The 22,372-nt window shown below is 41.0% G+C and overlaps 1 protein-coding gene across 2 annotated transcripts in view; it reads left to right on the top strand.

Moving 5' to 3' along the window:
• The window catches only part of LOC119849804 (pseudouridine 5'-phosphatase), a 134,607-nt gene that overhangs the window by 73,435 nt on the left and 38,800 nt on the right, over positions 1–22,372 (top strand). For both annotated transcript variants that reach the window (XM_038387032.2, XM_043499616.1), the window contains one exon: positions 7,804–8,033. In XM_038387032.2, coding sequence (XP_038242960.1) covers positions 7,804–8,033 — 230 coding nt within the window. The remainder of the gene's footprint in view (positions 1–7,803; positions 8,034–22,372) is intronic.

Here is a 22,372-nt window from a genome sequence, read left to right as displayed (position 1 = left end):
CGGGACTTCTAGGAGTTTTTGTTTGTTTTCTGCGGGGAGGGGAGACTGGACATGGAGATTTCTTCTAATGGGTTTATTTTATTTTCTTCTTTCTTTCTGTCTCTCTCTCTTTTTAAAAATAGTAACTATTTGAAGATGATAATAGTTTTGAAATGTAGAATAAATTCTGTTAGAGTTGGATTAGTGGGGAGAGGGCAAATGAGTCTATTAGAATTGAATGATAGTCTATTAATTCTGTTGCTGTACAAGTTATTATATGGACATCACTTACACGTGTGTATATAAACATTATACATGTATCGTTTAGCCATGTATTGTTTATATACATACATACAGTAAAAGCTTTTTTTAATCTGGCATGTTGGGGAATGGGGGGGTGCGAGTAAGTGAAAAATGTTGGTTAACTAAGAGGGAAAGAGTTTGGGTGTGGAAGGGGGTGTGAGGATGAGAACCGCAGCCAATGGGAGCTGCAGAGGCAGTGCTCGGAGCAGGGGCAGTGCGCAGAGCAGGCTGCCACAGGTCCACGTAGGAGTAGCCAGGACAAATCACCGCTTGCGGGGAGTTGCCCAAGGTGAGTGCCCCCTGTATCTGCCACCCCAAAACTCATCCCGAGGCCCCTCCTGCACCCAAACTCCCTCCAAGAGCCTGCACCCCCTCCTGCGCCCCTCCTCCCCCTGCACTCCAAACCCCCCGTGGCCATTCCTCCGCCCAAGAGCAGCAGGGATGTGTTTCCACTTCCAAGGAGCCATGCAGAGCCAGTTAGGGAGCCTGCCGGCCCTGCGCCAACCGGACTATAAACTGGACTTTCTATGAAGATTAGAAATGTCCATTTATAGAGCTTTCTGGTTGGCAAATGGTTGACTAACACAGCTTTTACCATCTATACGCTTGCATACATACTATTAATGTTAATTCCACATAATATTGCTGAATGGGTTTTCCTGAATTATCACATCAGCCACACTATCAGAGGCTCGTTCACCTGCGCATCTACCAATGTGATATATGCCATCATGTGCCAGCAATGCCCCTCTGCCATGTACATTGGCCAAACTGGACAGTCTCTACGTAAAAGAATGAATGGACACAAATCAGACGTCAAGAATTATAACATTCAAAAACCAGTTGGAGAACACTTCAATCTCTCTGGTCACTCGATCACAGACGTAAGAGTGGCTATCCTCCAACAAAAAAGCTTCAAAAACAGACTCCAACGAGAGACTGCTGAATTGGAATTAATTTGCAAACTGGATACAATTAACTTAGGCTTGAATAGAGACTGGGAATGGATGAGTCATTACACAAAGTAAAACTATTTCCCCATGGTATTTCTCCCCCCCACCCCACCCCTCACTGTTCCTCTGATATTCTTGTTAACTGCTGGAATTAGCCTACCTTGCTTGTCACCATGAAAGGTTTTCCTCCTTCTCCCCCCTGCTGCTAGTGATGGCTTATCTTAAGTGATCACTCTCCTTACAGTGTGTATGATAAACCCATTGTTTCATGTTCTCTGTGTGTGTGTATATAAATCTCTCCTCTGTTTTTTCCACCAAATGCATCCGATGAAGTGAGCTGTAGCTCACGAAAGCTTATGCTCTAATAAATTTGTTAGTCTCTAAGGTGCCATAAGTACTCCTTTTCTTTTTGCGAATACAGACTAACACGGCTGCTACTCTGAAACCTGTCATTATGCAAGGCACTGAATTTAGCCGTATAGAGTGGAAATCTGTCAACTTCATGAAAAAACTCACACAGATACAGACAGACATCATCTTCCTCTCCAAATGCAAACAGATGGACATCATACCGAAAGGACTGAAGGTAAAAAAATCCATTACAATCTACATACCACACAGACTATGCTGACAGCTTGTGCCACACACTCTCAAAGAAACTGCGGAACCACCTGATCAACATCCTCTACAGCAAACAGGGAAAGATTAAGAATGAGCTCTCAAAACTGGATACTCTCATAAAGAACCAACCGTCCACACAAACTTCCTCGTGGCTGGACTTTACAAAAACTAGACAAGCCATTTACAACACACACTTTGCTTCTCTACAAAAGAAAAAGGACACTAAGCTATCTAAACTACTATATGCCACAAGGGGCCACAACAATGGTTCCCGTAACCCACCCAGCAATAGTGTTAATCTATCCAACTATACTCTTAGCCCAGCAGAAGAATCTGTCCTATCTCGGGGCCTCTCCTTTTGCCCCTCCACCCCCACGAACATGATACAGTTCTGTGGTGACCTAGAATCCTATTTTCGACGTCTCAGACTCAAGGAATATTTCCAACACACCTCTGACCAACATATTAAGCCACAGAGACCTTCCTGCCAACACTACAAAAAGAAGGATTCTGGGTGGACTCCTCCTGAAGGTTGAAACAGCAGCCTGGATTTCTACATAGAGTGCTTCTGCCGATGTGCACGAGCTGAAATTGTGGAAAAGCAGCATCGCTTACCCCATAACCTTAGCCATGCAGAACACAGTGCCATCCACAGCCTCAGAAACAACTCTGACATCATAATCAAAAAGGCTGACAAAGGAGGTGCTGTCGTCATCATGAATAGGTCGGAGTATGAACGAGAGCCTACTACGCTGCTCTCCAACACCACTTTCTACAAGCCATTACCCTCTGATCCCACTGAGAGTTACCAAAAGAAACTACAGCATTTGCTCAAGAAACTCCCTGAAAAAGCACAAGAACAAATCTGCACAGACACACCCCTAGAACCCCGACCTGGGGTATTCTATCTGCTACCCAAGATCCATAAACCTGGAAATCCTGGACGCCCCATCATCTCAGGCATTGGCACCCTGACAGCAGGATTGTCTGGCTATGTAGACTCCCTCCTCAGGCCCTTCGTTACCAGCACTCCCAGCTATCTTCGAGACACCACTGACTTCCTGAGGAAACTACAGTCCATTGGTGATCTTCCTAAAAACACCATCCTAGCCACTATGGATGTAGAAGCCCTCTACACCAACATTCCACACAAAGATGGACTACAAGCCATCAGGAACAGTATCCCCGATACTGTCACGGCTAACCTGGTGGCTGAACTTTGTGACTTTGTCCTCACCCATACCTATTTCACATTTGGTGACAATGTATACCTTCAAATCAGCGGCACTGCGATGGGTACCCGCATGGCCCCACAGTATGCCAACATTTTTATGGCTGACTTAGAACGCTTCCTCAGCTCTCGTCCCCTAATGCCCCTACTCTACTTGCGCTACATTGATGACATCTTCATCATCTGGACCCATGGAAAAGAAGCTCTTGAGGAATTCCACCATGATTTCAACAATTTCCATCCCACCATCAACCTCAGCTTGGACCAGTCCACACAAGAGATCCACTTCCTGGACACTACGGTGCTAATAAGCGATGGTCACATAAACACCACCCTATATCGGAAACCTACTGACCGCTATTCCTACCTACATGCCTCTAGCTTTCATCCAGATCATACCACTAGATCCATTGTCTACAGCCAAGCGCTACGATATAACCGCATTTGCTCCAACCCCTCAGACAGAGACAAACACCTACAAGATCTCTATCAAGCATTCTTACAATTACAATACGCACCTGCTGAAGTGAAGAAACAGATTGACAGAGCCAGAAGAGTACCCAGAAGTCACCTACTACAGGACAGGCCCAACAAAGAAAAATAACAGAACTCCACTAGCCATCACCTTCAGCCCCCAACTAAAACCTCTCCAACGCATCATCAAGGATCTACAACCTATCCTGAAGGACGACCCATCACTCTCACAGATCTTGGGAGACAGGCCAGTCCTTGCTTACAGACAGCCCCCCAATCTGAAACAAATACTCACTAGCAACCACACACCACACAACAGAACCACTAACCCAGGAACCTATCCTTGCAACAAAGCCCGTTGCCAACTCTGTCCACATATCTATTCAGGGGATACCATCATAGGGCCTAATCACATCAGCCACACTATCAGAGGCTCGTTCACCTGTGCATCTACCTATGTGATATATGCCATCATGTGCCAGCAATGCCCCTCTGCCATGTACATTGGCCAAACTGGACAGTCTCTACGTAAAAGAATGAATGGAAACAAATCAGACGTCAAGAATTATAACATTCAAAAACCAGTTGGAGAACACTTCAATCTCTCTGGTCACTCGATCACAGACCTAAGAGTTGCTATTCTTCAACAAAAAAGCTTCAAAAACAGACTCCAATGAGAGACTGCTGAATTGGAATTACTTTGCAAACTGGATACAATTAACTTAGGCTTGAATAGAGACTGGGAATGGATGAGTCATTACACAAAGTAAAACTATTTCCCCATGTTATTTCTCACCTCCCACCCCACCCCCCACTGTTCCTCTGATATTCTTGTTAACTGCTGGAATTAGCCTACCTTGCTTGTCACCATGAAAGGTTTTTCTCCTTTCCCCCCCCCCCGCTGCTAGTGATGGCTTATCTTAAGTGATCACTCTCCTTACAGTGTGTATGATAAACCCATTGTTTCATGTTCTCTGTGTGTGTGTATATAAATCTCTCCTCTGTTTTTTCCACCAAATGCATCCGATGAAGTGAGCTGTAACTCACGAAAGCTTATGCTCTAATAAATTTGTTAGTCTCTAAGGTGCCACAAGTACTCCTTTTCTTTCTAGATTTTGTGACAGTGAATACATGACATCAGAAAAGTGTGTCTAGAGTACTCATTTTTTCCTCCTCTGTTCATTAGTGAATATAATAAACAATTCCCCTGTGTTTCATTTATTATTTTGGAGTACATATCTTAGAATGATAGAATCATAGAATATCAGGGTTGGAAGGGACCTCAGGAGGTCATCTAGTCCAACCCCCTGCTCAAAGCAGGACTAATCCCCAACTAAATCATCCCAGCCATGGCTTTTTCAAGCCTGACCTTAAAAACTTCTAAGAAAGGAGATTCCACCACCTCCCTAGGTAATGCATTCCAGCATTTCATCACCCTCCTGGTGAAAAAGTTTTTCCTAATATCCAACCTAAATCTCCCCCACTGCAACTTGAGACCATTACTCCTCGTTCTGTCATCTGCTACCACTGAGAACAGTCTAGATCCATCCTCTTTGGAACCCCATTTCAGGTAGTTGAAAGCAGCTATCAAATCTCCCTCATTCTTCTCTTCTGCAGACTAAATAATCCCAGTTCCCTCAGTCTCTCCTCATAAATCATGTGCTCCAGTCCCCTAATCATTTTTGTTGCCCTTCACTGGGCTCTTTCCAATTTTTGCACATGATTCTTGTAGTGTGGGGCCCAAAACTGGACACTGTACTCCAGATGAGGCTTCACCAGTGCCGAACTGAGGGGAATGATCACGTCCCTTGATCTGCTGGCAGTGCCCCTACTTATACAGCCCAAAGTGCCAATAGCCTTCTTGGCAACAAGGGTACACTGTTGACTCATATCCAGCTTCTCATCCACTGTAACCCCTAGGTTCTTTTCTGCAGAACTGCTGCGTAGCCTCTCGGTCTCTAGTCTGTAGCAGTGCACGGGATTCTTCCATCCTAAATGCAGGACTCTGCACTTTTCCTTGTTGAACCTCATCAGATTTCTTTTGGCCCAATCCTCTAATTTGTCTAGGTTCTTCTGTATCCTATCCCTACCAGCCAGTGTATAGAATCATAGAATCCTAGAATATCAGGGTTGGAAGGGACGCCAGAAGGTCATCTAGTCCAACCCCCTGCTCAAAGCAGGACCAAGTCCCAGTTAAATCATCCTAGCCAGGGCTTTGTCAAGCCTGACCTTAAAAACCTCTAAGGAAGGAGATTCTACCACCTCCCTAGGTAACGCATTCCAGTGTTTCACCACCCTCTTAGTGAAAAAGTTTTTCCTAATATCCAATCTAAACCTCCCCCATTGCAACTTGAGACCATTACTCCTCGTTCTGTCATCTGCTACCTCCACTCCTCCCAGTATCTACCACTCCTCCCAGTTTCGTGTCATCCATGCCATCCTCCAGATCATTGATGAAGATATTGAACAAAACTGGTCCCAGGACCGACCCTTAGGGCACTTTGCTTGATACCGGCTGCCAACTAGACATGGAGCCATTGATCACTACTTGCTGAGCCCGATGATCTAACCAGTTTTCTATCCACCTTATAGTCCATTCATCCAGCCCATACTACTTTTACTTGCTGGCAAGAATACCTTGGGAGACCATATCAAAAGCTTTGCTAAAGTCAAGGAATAATACGTCCACTGCTTTCCCCTCATCCACAGAGCCAGTTATCTCATCATAGAAGGCAATTAGGTTTGTCAGGCATGACTTACCCTTGGTGAATCCATGCTGACTGACTCTTAATACTGTGTGGGCCAAATTTTCTTCTGGAGTGAATGGGAAAAATCTCCATTGAAACTGATGAAACTGCAACCATTTATGCTAGAAAATTTGGCTCCACGGTTTTTTTTAAAGTCTTTCTTGATAGAAGGTCCTAACTAAAGCACCAAGGTCCCATGTGAGGCCTGTTGGTTAAATGCATTTTTGAATACATTCCCCTCAAAAGTCCATCTTATTAATCTAATTTTTCTCTGATCTGGGTTTAAATCTTGGTGACTAACATCCTACAATTTGTTTGTATAGCTTCTTAGGATAATTTAGTAGGGGCTATATGAATATGTATCAAATTGCAGTATTGTAATCAAAATCTTAAAAAGTCTCTGATTTAGCTATTTGAACAAGTAGGACTTGCATCAATCAATTTTGTGCAGCAATTTAGAAAATGTAAATATTATTTTTATTACTTAATTTGAATCTATTAAGCGCAATGTAGCCTTGTTTTGCATCTTTGTTGGTTGGGAAGGCTTAGGCAAACCACATTATTCTGTCTTTTATTAGTTGAGTAAATCATGACAGGTCTAACAGTTAAAATGGAATTGTAGTTTAATGATGTCAGCACAATAACACATTTTGTCATGTTACTTTTCCTTTAGTCTGTAAAAGTGAAGAAACTAGAAATTACTTGCCTTGTAATTCTTCTTCTTTGAGGATATCAGACCATTACTCTGGCCTTTTGTTCATGCTTATCCACTACAGAATTTATGTTGAAGCTCTGCTAACCTGATTTTCCACTGATGTGAGGTCCTTCAGGGATTTACACTGCCAGTATAAGTTAGAGCAGCCTTCCAGGCTTCTCTAATTCATGCTAATCAATTATGCAGAATCAGGGAACTGTATCCAATTCATAGATGGCTGAAGTACCTCCCTCCATTCTAACTTGTGTAGCTAAGACAAGGGGAATTGAGTCTAGTAGCTTTGGAAAAAATCAGCATTTGATTCAAGAATAATTATGTGCTGTTATCTTGGTAAACACACTTTGATTTTTCTGTTGAACAAAAATATTTCACACTTAGAATTTGTTTTGCCATCTGAGGAGTGACTTCAGCACATGCAGATAAACCAGGGCTAGCTCAAATAACAATAGCAGTGAAGCCACGACAGCAAGGGCTAGTCGCAAAAGTAAGTTCACAGGGTCCCTGGCAATCTTTCTCAGCCCGTGGTGCTGCCCATGCTGCTGTGGCTTTGCTGCTATTGTTATTCAAATTAGCTAGATCAAAGGTAGCTCAGGTATGTCTACAAGTGCTGCAATTACACCTCTGTTTGAAGTGGAGACAACCTTAATAAAAATTCCTTTCAAGAATGACTGAAGACAAATGAATCCTTATTATATTCAGTAAAACAACTTCATTATGATACAGCCTGAAGTACCATAAATAGGACATGAATATTAAAATACATGTTAATTTGTCTTCCAGGGGTTGAAAAGCTGATCCGCCATCTACACCAACACAATGTACCTATAGCTATTGCCACTAGCTCAGCTGGAGTGACATTTCAGATGAAAACAAGCAAACACAAAGACTTCTTTAATCTATTTCATCATATTGTGTTGGGAGATGACCCAGATGTGAAGAACAGCAAACCACAGCCTGATGCATTTTTAGTTTGTGCAAAGAGATTTCACCCTCCTCCTCCTCCAGAAAAGGTAGGATTGAATTAGCTAAAAAGTCAGCAATAAACAATTCAGACTACATTTTGATTTTGTTTTAATTTGTTGTTTAATATGACAAGTTCTGAGATTGAAGTCCCTTATTTACATGGGCAGGAGTGATCAATAAGTTAATAACGCTATTGATGATGATTCTTCAGTGTAGTGCCTAGAGAGTTAGGTACTCAACAGTCATTTCACCATTTTAGGAATGTACTCCATTGAGCAGGATGCCAACTGAGCTGTGCCACCTTTTTTGGCGAATTAGCTCCATAATGACTCTTTTGATGTCTGCTTGTGACTTTGCTGGAGCAAAAGTTAAAAAGAGACACAAATTTAGAAATATAATTTACAATTAAACATAAGAGAATAAAAAGAAGTAAGAATTAATTTCTTACTTTACAGTCCACTGGGGTTACTTTTGTGTTCCTCGTGCTAAATTTATTATATTGCTTGAAACTTCTTTGTGTAATCCACTTGTGATACTATTTTACTGTAATTCTTATGTATTTCAGAGTTTTGACTTGAAATCTAAATTGTATTCAGATATAGTGAGGAATCTAAACTGAAATAAGTCTGGTCATATCTTTAGTTAGCACATGCGTGAATTGTGTTAGTAAATCATAATTGTTCATATTGCAATTTATTTAATTTATTGTTAGCTACTGTATACACTGGAAAGACACTTGGACCTTGAACATTCAAGGTTAACTGTGAAGCAAAAGGAACAGTATGTTTTTATGATGACTGAAGCTGATTCTGTGTGTGTGTGTGTGTGTGTGTGTGTGTGTGTGTATAATAAAATCAATCTCATGTTTCTTTTGTACATGTGGGAGAATGTGAATACCAGACCTTATTTCTCTCTCTTTGATAAACAACTGACAGGAGTCCCCAACCTGTCCCCAAATATCTTGATCATGCAAGTAGCTCTTGTGTGAGTAGTACACATTGGACAGTTGTTGCATGTATAAGGACTACTTGTATGACTGAGTGTGTGCAGGAGTGGGTCTAAGCTTTGAACAGTCTCAATAGCGATGTCACACAAGGCTGTAACCTCAATTTAGAACAAGAAGTGAGGAGTTGATAGTCCTGATATTTCATTTTTAAAGGTTCTTTATTAGAAAGGAAAAAGACAAATGTTTTACTCTTTTTATATCATAGTGCCTTTTTTTCTTTTTTTTGCTTTTGCTTATCCTTAACTCAGAATTTGAAGTTGGTATCATGTGAAAGTAATCTTTCCAGATAACTATTTATTAGATAAACAGAGATTTAAAGTTTGTAATGTGGTGTATTGATATACAAAATATATGTGCAATATATTTTCTGACTACTTTAATAACTGAAATGTTTAGTGTGGTGGGTTTTTTTGTTTTGTTTTGTTTACGATAAATGTGGCTAAAAGTTGTGCAATTATGAAAGTACCAGCAAGGAAGTATTGGAGGAATTTATTTGATGCAAAGGGAATAAGAATATCTAGGAGGTTGTCTAGTAATGGCCGGGGGGGGGGGAGAGGTGGGGGGAAGAGCAAAAATGAGCTTCTGTGATAGAAACAATCTTTGTGGAGGTTTAACAGTAGGATCAAGGGGGTCATGACCCCCTAACCATTCTGAAACAATAATTGATCATTGTTTTTATTTATCCACTGTGGAGGAAAAGTTGTGAGAGGATCATGAAAAGCTCAGAAATAATAAAAATTCATCATAAAAAAGAGTTAGATATCACAGATATTGTTTCTGTGTTCCAGATGTTGCACTTCAAATAAACTATTTTCCCATTTCACTGCAAACAACTAGAACTGGGCTTTTGTTGTGGTAACAGTTAACATATTTGAACACAGGATTGTCTAAATTATAGTCATGTTTTTGTTTTGTTTAAAACTTTAACTCTCCGCGGTATTTTAAAATAGTCTATTCTTTAACTATTAGTGAAGGGAGTAGTGAAATCTGTCACTAAGGGTACATCTACACGGCAAAAAAAAAAGCAACCCAAAATGTGAAAATGACTCTCAGAGCCTATGTCAACTGACTCAGGCTCACACTAAGGGACTAAAAGTAGGCTTGTAGATGTTCAGGCTCAGGCTGGAGCTTGGGCTCCAAGACCCACCCTTCCTGCCATGTGCCAGACCTCAAATGTCTACACTGCAGTTTTTTAGCGCCACAGCCCAAGCTCTAAGAGCTTGAGTCAGCTGACACTAGCCAGCCATGGGTGTTTCCTTGCAGTATATACATACCCTAAGAGTTCATTGGTCTGTTTTTTATGTCACCACAGTGCTGTTTGTGGGCTCCTGCTTTTTCTTAGCCTTCCATGCAGCCTCAAGTTTTTATTTGACAGAACTCAAGGTTCTTAGTGCAAATGATGCAACAGATTTTTCCATCACATCTGGACATCCATTAAAATCACGAAATATTGAGAGCATTAAAAAAAAAGAAAAATCCCTGGAATCCATGATTTCCAAAATGTACATGACAAAATTGCATAATAATCATAAAGCGAGCATTGTGTGAGCCTAAAGGAGGGGCTAATGAAGCAGCAGAGGCAAGGGAAGGCCAATTTACATTTTTTTCAAAAAGAAAAGATCTCAAAATAAAAATTATTTTCAGTAAACCATTTTTTTCACATGCAGATTTGGCATAATGTCTTCTTACTTTTACCGTCCAGCTTCTGGAATGTTCTTAGCATTGCTTCGGAATGTTTAGAATTTTCTTTCCATGGCCATACTGAATTTCACTTTAAGGATGAGTTGACTCTTTTTTGTGTTTGTTAGATCTAAAATTAACAGCAAACATATGAACCGTTCATAGTCACAGAAAAGGACCTGATTTCAAGATTCTGTGTTTCCTGCGTTAAAGCTGATGTTATAAATTTACATGGTTGTTGACTTTTAACAAAAACAAAACAAAAAAAAAGGGTGAAATTTTGAAGTACTCAGTGTGTTGCCAGTTCTGCACTGTGTCTGGCTGGGCAAACACTCACACCCACTTAGGCATACTGTTGAAATGGATGGGAAATTTTCTTCAATACAGACTGGAGACTTCAGGATTTGACCAACGTTGTTATTATATTCAGTGGCAACTTAATTGAGAGTTAAGGTTGCTTGGTGATATGTCATTACCTCGCAGAACAGAGCAAAACTCAAACTTTTGAAAACCGTCAAATGCACAGTTAGGGTTCTCTATGGAAACTTAACTCCCCTCTTTCAGCAGTTCCCTAATACAGTTTGTTAACATACTCTGCCAACCCCATGGTTTGCTGAAATGTGCAATCCATTCACTCAGGATACCATCTAACGTTAATAAAGGACAAAAAAATAAAGCACACCACCTTCCCTCTAAATAACCTTATTATTAGCACTAAAGCAATTATGTTTTGAAATGACAAACTTTTTATGACAAAGTGTTTAATACAAATATTTCAGCCTCTGATGCTGAAAACACTTATGCACATGCAAACATTTATGCACATACTTTAAGGACATGAGTAATCTCACTGAGGTCAATAGGACAATGCTTGTGAATATAGTTATGTGCTTGCTTAAGCGTTTGCAGGATCAGAGCCATAATTTCTTTCTTTATGTCTGTCTGCCTGCCTACCTACCTACCTACTTTCCTTCCTATAGTTGTTCTATGAAATTTAAATAATATAAGACCCTACAAGCAATAGGGATGTAAAAGGTTAAACAGTTAACCAGTTAGCATTAGGCTTACCATTAACCGGACCTTAACTGTTTACCCCGGCAGCCACCCGGCCATACCAGGCCAGCAGGCCAAAGGGACTCCAGCCTCAGCTGGGCCAGCAGGACCCCAGTTCCAGCTGTGGTGCTCAGGCTGAAGCAATCCTGGCCACGGCGGGCAGGCAGGAGCAGCCCCAGCCCCGACCACAGTGGGCCGTCGGGACCCCAGGCCTGCAACGCCGGGAGGACTCCAGTCCTGGCCGGGCCAGCAGGACCTCAGCCCCTGCTGCCTGGCGCCAGCCCACCCGAGCAACCGTGGTTAATGGTTAACCAGTTAAACCATATCATTTTAACTGTTTAACCTGTTAATTTTTTAAACCAATACATCCCTAACAAGTAGTGCCATTTACCTTTATAGTGAACTAAATTATAAATGCTGTTGTTTTTAATCTAAAACTGCAAAACAACAGATTTTTCAAATGTTATACAAAGCCTCAGCCTGTTTTAAGTCAATTATTTGAAATAATTCTACTCTGGTTTGCGCTCCCCTTCCCCCCCACCTTTTTAGTAGTAGTTTTTTGTTTAATGAAACCCAAAATCATGAATAGCAGTCTGTGCTGACTCCGATGAATGTTCAATGCAGTTCTTCAGATTGGTCAGGTTACATTAAGATCTGTGTGTGTCATTTGGTTTTTGTGTCAAATCCTGTTTTGTTTTGTGTTTTTCCTTTTTTCAAAAAGACCTTTGTTGGGACATGATTGTTATAAAATAAGAGGAGAAAGAGTAATGGGAACTCCAGGCCCCGTGACAATGCTGTTATTTGTACAACAGTATTAAAGAGAGAGTGAAGGAACTGCTTAGGTTTAAACATTTTCATCGCTGTGATTGGAACATACCTAAAAAGGGTTGCCATTTTTTTTTGTTTTGGTTTTGTTCTTACTTTTTCACCGACATAATTTTCTGACAGCTTTTCACTGCTGATCCACTTTCAGTACACACATTTCACTTATTTGATTTTCTGAAAGCCTTTAATGTCCTATTAGATCATATTACGTCTACTTAAAGGATCTTCTTTTGTGCCTAATGTACATACTGAGCCTTTGAATTTGTTAGCCATACTTTAAATAAGGTAAGGGAGTTACAAAGGCATGAATAATCTGTCATTAAGTTATATACTGTAGCTGCAAGTTGGAACCCCTGCTGTTTAAGTTATGTATTTTAGAGTCAATCATTGTTAATGTGTACTTTTTCTGTTTGTACATAAATGGGCTTCACTCTTTTCTGAATGTTTACAATTCACAAATTAGACACTTTATTTATTATAACAGTAACAAAAACAGTACCTGCAAAAAGACACAGAAATTTTCACTATAAAATAAAAAGCTGTGCCAATAACATTCTTTTCAAAATTCTTCTGTTCCTTTTTCTTGAGTAGATCTCAGTTAGTTGTGATTTTTGCCTTAGCTGAAGCATGGCTATAAACAGGAATGCATAATATAAACCATCATGCTGTATACATGGTATACAAATTCCTGTGGGTAGATTTTTTTATTATTTTATTATCAAATGTTTTATTATCATACTGCTGGATATAAACATTTCCAATTTCCTAACAGAGCTATTGAGCCTGATTTTCAAAATACCTGTATGCGTGGATTGCATTCATGCATTCATTTGCACACACACAAAAGAGACTTGCATGTAAAAATGGCCAGCTGGTTAAGTGTGGACTGCTGTAATATGTTCTATATGGGGTTGCATATGGAGAGTATCCATAAACTAAAGCAAGTGCAGAATGTGGCTGCCTTCTTACTATATGGACTTTATGCGGAGAGTGTACAACAATATTCCACAATATTCACTAGTTTCCAGTAAATTTCCAGGTGAAATTCAAGGTACTGTCATTGACTTACAAAGCCCTGACTGCATGTGGCCTGGTTATCTGGGGAACTACTCACTTTCCATTCTGTACTGATGTAATTGCAACTAATGAAGGCATTGAAGATGGGGTTATTTCAGTTTGAAAGGGAGGAAACGCCTGAGTCAAGGGTTTTCCCTGCAGGGTCCTTGACTGGGGAACTTTTTTCCCTTCCCAATCAGTCAGAGCATGAATTTGTTGTTGTTCTAGGCACACTGCAGAGCCCCAACTCTTTTTGTGGACATTTGAGAAGGAGCTGGGTTCTGGTTATTTGGTGTGGGTTTTTTTTAATTTCTCTTGCTTTGCTACTGTTATGGGATAATCCCACTACGTAAATAGTATAGCATTTGTCTAATTGACCTAAAAAAATGAAGCTAGTGCCTTTGGATATACGCTGGAGAAATCTAAAGAAATAAATTACTTGCTGTTCGTGTACATTCTTTCCATTTATGTGCACAGAATCACAGTAATTGCTTGCACAAATGTGCAAAGCAAATTATTATAGAACACAGATGTTTTGAGAATAGGCTTACTTTGGGAAATTTGGGGTGTACTGAAGGTGGAACTAGAAGTGCCCAGAACTTTGGAAGTGCTTAATGCATTAGCAGTTATTCTCTTTCTTCATTGGTCTCTCCGTTAGCTAGCATAGAGAGTGATGACCCTCTGTTCTGACTGAAAATGGTTCAGCTAATAGTTACTCAAGTTAGTATGGTGAGCTGACCCTACTAGATGCCTATCAGTGAGAGAGCCTTTCAGGAGACCTAGTAGGTGTTAGCTGGAAAAGCTCAATTGGTAGGAACAATGTGTGAATGGCACCTTCCTTATAGTTGTCAGCTTTCCCCAAAATGAGGCTGAGGGAAGATTCCTGATGGAACCTTATTATGGCCTTATTCTTACTCATCCCATGCTCTAGGGCCACCTGCAATTCATTATTAGACAATATAATACGTATTAAAAATCAGGTAGAACTATTAACACATCAAAACCATACAACCCCCCCATCCCCTATACATCCCACTAAAACCATCCTCTCAGAGAGGTTGATAAAACAGATGTGATTTCCAATATGTCTCCAAACTCAGCAGGTTGGAGCTTTGTGGAGTGAGTTCTCTGGAGGGTAGCTCGGTGGTTTGAGCATTGGCCTGCTAAACCCAGGGTTGTGAGTTCAATCCTTAAGGGGGGCATTTAAGTATCTGGGGAAAAAATTGGGGATTGGCCCTGCTTTGAGCAGGGGGTTGGACTAGATGACCTCCTGAGGTCCCTTCCAACCCTGATATTCTATGATAAAGAGTTGCAGAAGAACAAAGGACAGTACACTAAAAATGCCCAGTCTCCAGTCACCTACCATTTAAACCCTGAGTTTGCTCAGGCGCTTCACCTGCTTTCACTGGGTAGCATCAAATGTGGAACAGCTGTGGGCTATGACAACATATCTCCAGAATTCCTGAAAAACTTTGACCCTCGTGCTCGGCTTCGGCTTGTGAAATTCTTCACCAGGGTCATCAGTGAAGGTAGGCTACTGGAGATATGGTGCACCACAAAGTCATTGACTTCCTAAAGCCTGGAAAGAATCCAAGTCAAGTATCAAGCTATCATCCCATGTCATTATTGTCGGTGTGCTTCAAGGCACTGGAGCGCTTGGTCCTACAGCGCATATTACCTGACATGGAGAGAATTTTGAGCCCTGACCAAGCCGGCATTCACCGAGGCTGTAGCTCATGCAACCAAGTACTTGCACTGACCATGTTTGTTGAAAATGGCTTCCAGAGAAACTTGAAAACAGTCGTTGTTTTCATCTATCTAACAGTGATGTACGATATGGCATGGCACACTGGCCTGCTTGGGAAGGTATCACAGGTCCTGTTACCTTGGGCCACAGGCATCATTTAACTGTTCCTCCGCGATAGGCATTCAGAGTCCATATGGGGAAGAAGATGAATACTGGGAGATGATGGAACAATGGGTTACCCCGGGGCTCTGTGCTTTCGCCAACCCTGTTCAACCTTTACATCAATGACCTGCCAACAACGGAGTCACAAAAGTTCATTTACTCAGACAAAATCTGTTGCGGTACCCAAGCCCAGACGTTTCACAAGCTTGATGCCACCTTAAACTGGGACATGATAAAGTTACCTGACTACTCTAAGACTTGGCATCTCCAGCCAAGCGTCATAAAAACAGTCTCCAGTTTGTTCCATCTTCATCGCACCAGCCCAACCTGAGAACTGAATGTTTATCTGAATGGTCAGAAGGTGAAGCATGAAGTAGAACTGGTCTAGGTGTGACCTTAGACTGCACACTGAGTTACCATGCCCACTTGAAGAAGACAGAAGCTAAAGTTAAGACGTGCCACAATCTTCTTAGCAAACTGGCAGGTTCATCATGGGGTGCTCGTGCTCCAACTTTGCGGACGTCAGCTCTTGACATCTCATATTCGGTGGCAGAGTACTGAGCACGAGTTTGGAGTTGATCGTCACACACCAAACTGGTGGATACCTGGCACCCTGCGTCTGACTCCACTTCCATGGCTTCCAGTTCTGAGAAATATTGTTCCTCCTCATATCAGATGAGAGGTTGCCACTGGCAGGTTACTGGAGAAAGTATGTGCCAACCCAAGCTTGCCACTGCACAATGACCTTTTTAAACTGCCAGCTGCATGTTTGCTGTCACATCGCCCATTATGGTTTCATCCACTGTGCCAGGATGTTAGGTCGTAAACACTCTGGTGAAAGGAATGGATATCTGTTATAATTCCCCACCAGTCCCTCGTCGCCAAACCCACAATCTGCCCACCTGGGTTTGACCTGCCCCATCGCCAGTGGTCCTTGTTGAACAGGATCTGTTCTGGGCAAGGTCTCTTTGCAGCCAACCAGTATCGCTGGGGCCTTTGTGACAGCCCTTTGTGCAGCTGCGGCCAGGGCTGACTCCAGGCACCAGTGTTCCAAGCAGGTGCTTGGGGCGACAGCTTGAAAGGGGCATAGGACCTCTTTTCCACGGCGGCAGCAATTCGGCGGCAGCTTCTCTGTTTCTCCGGCCGCAGCAGCAAATCGGCGCAGCTTCTCTCTTTTGCCGGCGGCGATGGCAGGTTTTTTCACTGCTTGGGGCGGCAAGAACTGTAGAGCTGGCCCTGGCTGCGGTACAACACAGACGATGATGCACATTGTTGATGAATGCCTGCTGACTAGGTTCAGCGGTGGCCTTGAAGAACTGCATCACGCCACTGAGGATGCCATCATTTGGGTAGACAACTATGCCCACACTAAATACATAAAACCTGCTTTCCACCCTCTGATAAAACATAGAGATGGAGGTAGCCAGGATCCAAACTGTTACAAGAAATGAACTAGAAGCCAATGAATGCTATGAAGTACAGGCAAAATATGCTTTCTTAAGAGAGGTTTCAGAGTAGCAGCCATGTTAGCCTGTATCCGCAAAAAAAACCAGGAGTACTTGTGGCACCTTAGAGACTAACAAATTTATTAGAGCATAAGCTTTTGTGGGCTACAGTCCATTTCATCAGATGCATAGAATGGAACATATAGTAAGAAGATATATATATACACACATACAGAGAAGGTGGAAGTTGCCATACAAACTGTGAGAGGCTAATTAATTAAGATGAGCTATTATCAGCAGGAGAAAAAAACTTTTGTAGTGATCATCAAGATGGCCCATTTAGACAGTTGACAAGAAGGTGTGAGGATACTTAACTTAGGGAAATAGATTCAATATGTGTAATGACCCAGTCACTCCCAGTCTCTATTCAAACCAAAGGTAATGGTACCTCGTTTGCATATTAATTCAAGCTCAGCAGTTTCTCGTTGGAGTCTGTTTTTGAAGTTTTTCTGTTGCAAAATTGCCACCCTTAAATCTTTTACTGAGTGGCCAGAGAGGCTGAAGTGTTCTCCTACTGGTTTTTGAATGTTATGATTCCTGGTGTCAGATTTGTGTCCATTTATTCTTTTGCATAGAGACTGTCCGGTTTGGCCAATGTACGTGGCAGAGTGGCATTGCTGGCACATGATGTCATATATCACATTGGTAGATGTTCAGGTGAATGAGCCCCTGATGGCGTGGCAAATGTGGTTAGGTCCTATGATGATGTCACTTGAATAAACATGTGGACAGAGTTGGCAACGGGCTTTGTTGCAAGGATAGGTTCCTAGGTTAGTGTTTTTGTTGTGACAGATCTTGGGAGACAGACCAGTCCTCGCTTACAGACAGCCCCCCAACCTGAAGCAAATGCTCTCCAGCAACCATACACCACACAACAAAAACACTAACCCAGGATCTTATCCTTGCAACAAAGCCCGATGCCAACTCTGTCCACATATTTATTCAAGTGACACCATCATAGAACCTCTTTTTTAAAAATCGGGGAGAGTCTAGCTTGACTGGCCCTACTGACTGCATTTGTGTCAGTATCCCACATGGAGAGAGGTAATCTGAGGTAACCAGGTCTCAAATCATTTTGTGCTTTATAGATTAAAACCAACACCTTGAATACCACCCAGAAGCTGCTAATTAGTGTGTGAAGATCACAGAGGACTGGTGTAATGTGCTCTCTGTGTGATGTACTACTTAATAAGCAAGTGGCTGCATCCTGCACCACCTTCTGCTTCTAAATAGTCTCAGCGTGTAAACCCTAATTTGTGCCTTTCAGGCTGGAAGATGACTTCTGGGATTGCAAAACAAACTCTCTGTGTTTGTTGCAGCAATGTGGAGAGGTGGAGAAATATCAACAGACTCCAGACTAATGGGGTAAATCTTTAATCCTCTTTTACAGTTTGGGCAGCCATCAAAAATAGAGATGGAAAAAAAGAAAACTACTTTTAGGACCACATTTAGGAATGTAGGACTTTTAAGGACATACTATAAATGTTGTCCCTTGTAAAGGAATTGTTTTTTTTTTTAATTTAAGCAGCTAAAGAAAAGAGATATTTATAAAGTTTCTTTCAATCGTAATACTTTGTCTACAGGATTTTTTCCCCTCCTCTCCTCATTAGCTGTGTTATACGTGGGTAGAAGAAAAATGAAGTGTTGCATGGTTTGAAAGTAATTTAGCTCTTACGTATTCTAGACACTGCACTGCGTGTTTGTTTATGGATGTATTTGCCTTATGGAGATGAAAAAAGGCATTCAAATTTCATCCAAAATACTCTGCTCAAGGTTTTCTTTCACTTGATGCCTATGATTATAGTAGGAAAGGAGAATTGTAATTGGTTCTTATTCTTTGGGGCACTGCTATTTTAGAAAAAAAATTCCTTGCATTTGTCTTGATATTGTATCAAGTAGTTGCTAAGGGACTTGATGAAATCTGATGCAAAGTAATAAATTATGTTCTGCAGCCTTCTTTCCTTCTACGTGATATGGGTGCAGAAATACAAAGAGACGGGTACACCTACAAATTCAAAAAGCATTATATTCAGATTAGCAGGTCACTGGAGATGAGTTACTAATTGTTTTAGAGAACTCATTATGGGTATTATCACATATTAATTATGCATGATAAGTAGAAAAGAAAGGGGGGAGATACTACTTTTCTGATAAACTGTTCATTGAGTTATCTTTTTTTCTTTCAAGTCCTTGAGCATTTTTTTGGAGATGCCAAACACGGTAATCATTGAATAATTGGATTTTAATTAACAAGAATTTTCACTAAAATGTTTTTAATGTCTTCTGGGTTAGAGCAAACAATGAATAAATCCTCTTTCAAAAAGATCTAGTGCACTGATCCTCTGTATAGCTGAAATTACCTTTGCAATCAGGCCAGTGCTTGTCATAAAAATGCTGCTTCAGAGTTTTAGAACAAAGAATAAAGACTAAAATAAGCAATGGAATTGTTAAGGATATTTTTGTTGCTTCTTTGTAATTTATTAATTTAGAAAGTCCTGCAGAAATCTTTGCAAGGCCCAGTGTGTGTCACTTTATTCCTGTATGCCCTCTTTATATTTTTTAAAAAAATATTGTTGCTGTTCATGAAATGTGAAACTGCAGATAATTTTCAGAGATATGATGCCCCCCTGTCCCCCGCTCCTCCCCGCCCCTGTGCAAGAGTTTATTCAGTTGTGTGGGGTGAGGATGAATTTTTAATATTCTTTGTGGGTTTTTTACCATCATTTCAGAAAAGCTATGTACGGGGTGATCAGTTAGCACCGACAGATTATTTATTGGCTAAACAGGGCAAAGGATTTTATGCAGTGGTAGTAAACTGATTACTACATCATGAAATGAGTGCATTTATAAGATGATTACAAAATGTATCCCATAAAGAAGTGTGTTTGGAAACAAAATATTTTTATTGTGATAAATTAGTATTATAAATATAAAAGACCTTGTAGTAGCACAGAGAAGAGCTGGATAAAGGACAGGTTTATCTCTTAAAGAATGTTTAACACTTCCATTCCATAATTTCTTTATGTTACAATAATAGTGAGTATTTATTCAAAGACATGAGACAGATGGTTTAAACTAAGCCTAGGCAAGGCTGAAGTGTTTGCAGATTTGAAGAAGGAAACACTTCCAAGTAATAGTAGAGACGCTGTCCTTACCTTCCATCAAAGATACCTTTCCCTTTCTATCAAAATAATGCAGAATATAGGAATTGGCATACTGGATCATCTAGTCTAGTAACTTGACTCTGACAGGGACCTGCACCATAAATGTGAGAGGCAGGTGTAAGAACCCCACAGCAGACAGATGTGGAGTAATCTACTCTTTCCATCACAACTCATCTGGCTCTCTGAGAGTTCGAGATTGGCTTAAGCCCTCAATCGTGAGGCTTAATATATTTTCCACAAAATGTGTTATGAATTATAACTCTGGGTATTCTTATTTATATACATGCCGAGTCCCTTTTTGAATCTTGTAAAGTTCATGGCATCAATGACATCCTGTGGCAATGAGTCCATAGCTTTAATTACATATTGTGTGTGTAAGTATATCATGTCCCTTCTTATTCATTTTCGTAAGGTAAACAATCCCAGTCTTTTCAATCTCAGTTCATATGACTTTTTCCCAGGCTTTTGATCATTTTCATTGCTGTTCTCTGAACCCCCTTTAGCTCTGCAATATCCTATATGACAGTGGGTCTCACACCTTTTTACCGGTGACCCCTTTCACACAGCAAGCCTCTGAGTGTGACCGCCCCTTATAAACTAAACACATTTTAAAATATATTTAACACCATTATAAATGCTGGAGGCAAGCAGGGTTTGGGGTGGAGGTTGATAGCTTGCGACCCCCACATGTAATAACCTCACGATCCCCTGAGGGGTCCCAACCCCCAGTTTGAGAATCCCTGCTATATGAGATGGGATGACACGGTACTCAGAGGAGGCTGCACAATTCATGTACATAAAGGTATCATAACAGTCTCCATATTATTTACCATCCCATTCCTATAGCAACCTGACATCTTGTTTACTTTTTTGACTGAACATGTACATTGAGCAGAGGTCTTTATTGAGCTGTCTACAGTGATGTCCAGGCCCTTTTCATGAGTTGATACAGTTTATATAGAACCCTGGAAGATGTACAAGTAGTTTAATTATTTCTTTCCAATGTTCATTACTTTGTATTTGTCAATCATTGGATTTAATTTGTCATTGTTTTTCCCATTCACCTAGTTTGTTTAGATCACTGTGAAGTTTCTCACAGTTCCCTCTGGTCCTGACTAACCTACCTAACCTTTAGTCATAAGCAAATTTTACTATCTCACTACTTGCTCTCTTTCTGGATAACTAATAAATACAGGACAAAGTACAAAACTTTGAGGCACCTTGCCGTTAACCTTTTGCCATGATGAAAATTAACCATGTAAATTGCATCCGATGAAGTGAGCTGTAGCTCACGAAAGCTTATGCTCTAATAAATTTGTTAGTCTCTAAGGTGCCACAAGTACTCCTTTTCTTTTTGCGAATACAGACTAACACGGCTGCTACTCTGAAACATGTAAATTGACTATTTAATTTAGTGTTTTCTTCCTCTTAGCCAATTTTTGATCCATAACGATATTTTGCAGAAACCATGCTGGTTAGACAAGGTCATCATGAACTTCCAGATGTTTTGTTGTTCTATTTTTAATTATAGTTTCAAACAATTTACCAGGTACAGATATAAGGCTATACAATAATGTGTATAAACACCACACTAACTGCCTGAGAGCTCTAATTAGCCCCACTTTGTTCTGTGGATGTGTTAGATGCAAGGAAGAGTTAAAAGGAAGGAGTTCAGTGCAGTTGAGAAGGAAAGAGGTGGTCTGGAGTTTCTTTTTCATGGGAAGAGCATGACCGAAACCAGGTGTAGAGAGAACTTCAGGTGGAATAAAAGCTTGAGCTGTGGGCTGACAGAAGTTGCTTAGTTTGTATTTTTGTCTACCTTTTGAGGTTTACTGAGGGACTCCAGTGGGAAGTCCTGCTAGCTGCTTTTCTGGAAGAGAGAGTCTGAAGAGGAGCCCTCAAGAGGTGGAAGACTTTGCGTTGATTACTACTATTTTGTCAGACACTGTTTGTTTGTGACAGAGATACCCTGGAATGGGCGGAACTATAGTATGACCTGGCTAGAGGGCCATGTCACCACCATACAAGACCACCGAGGTTACAAGAAAAGCAGGGCAGAGTCACTGAAATCCTTTTTTTTCTTCAAGTGCTTGCTCATGTCGATTCCATTGTGGGTGTGCGCACACCCAAGTGCACGGCCGTCAGAGATTTTTGCTTTAGCATGCTGCGCTCATGCAGCGATATATTA

This window comes from Dermochelys coriacea, chromosome 1 (assembly GCF_009764565.3).
Source record: "Dermochelys coriacea isolate rDerCor1 chromosome 1, rDerCor1.pri.v4, whole genome shotgun sequence".
In the NCBI taxonomy this organism is placed as follows: domain Eukaryota; kingdom Metazoa; phylum Chordata; order Testudines; family Dermochelyidae; genus Dermochelys; species Dermochelys coriacea.
This window is presented reverse-complemented; position numbering and strand designations above follow the sequence as displayed.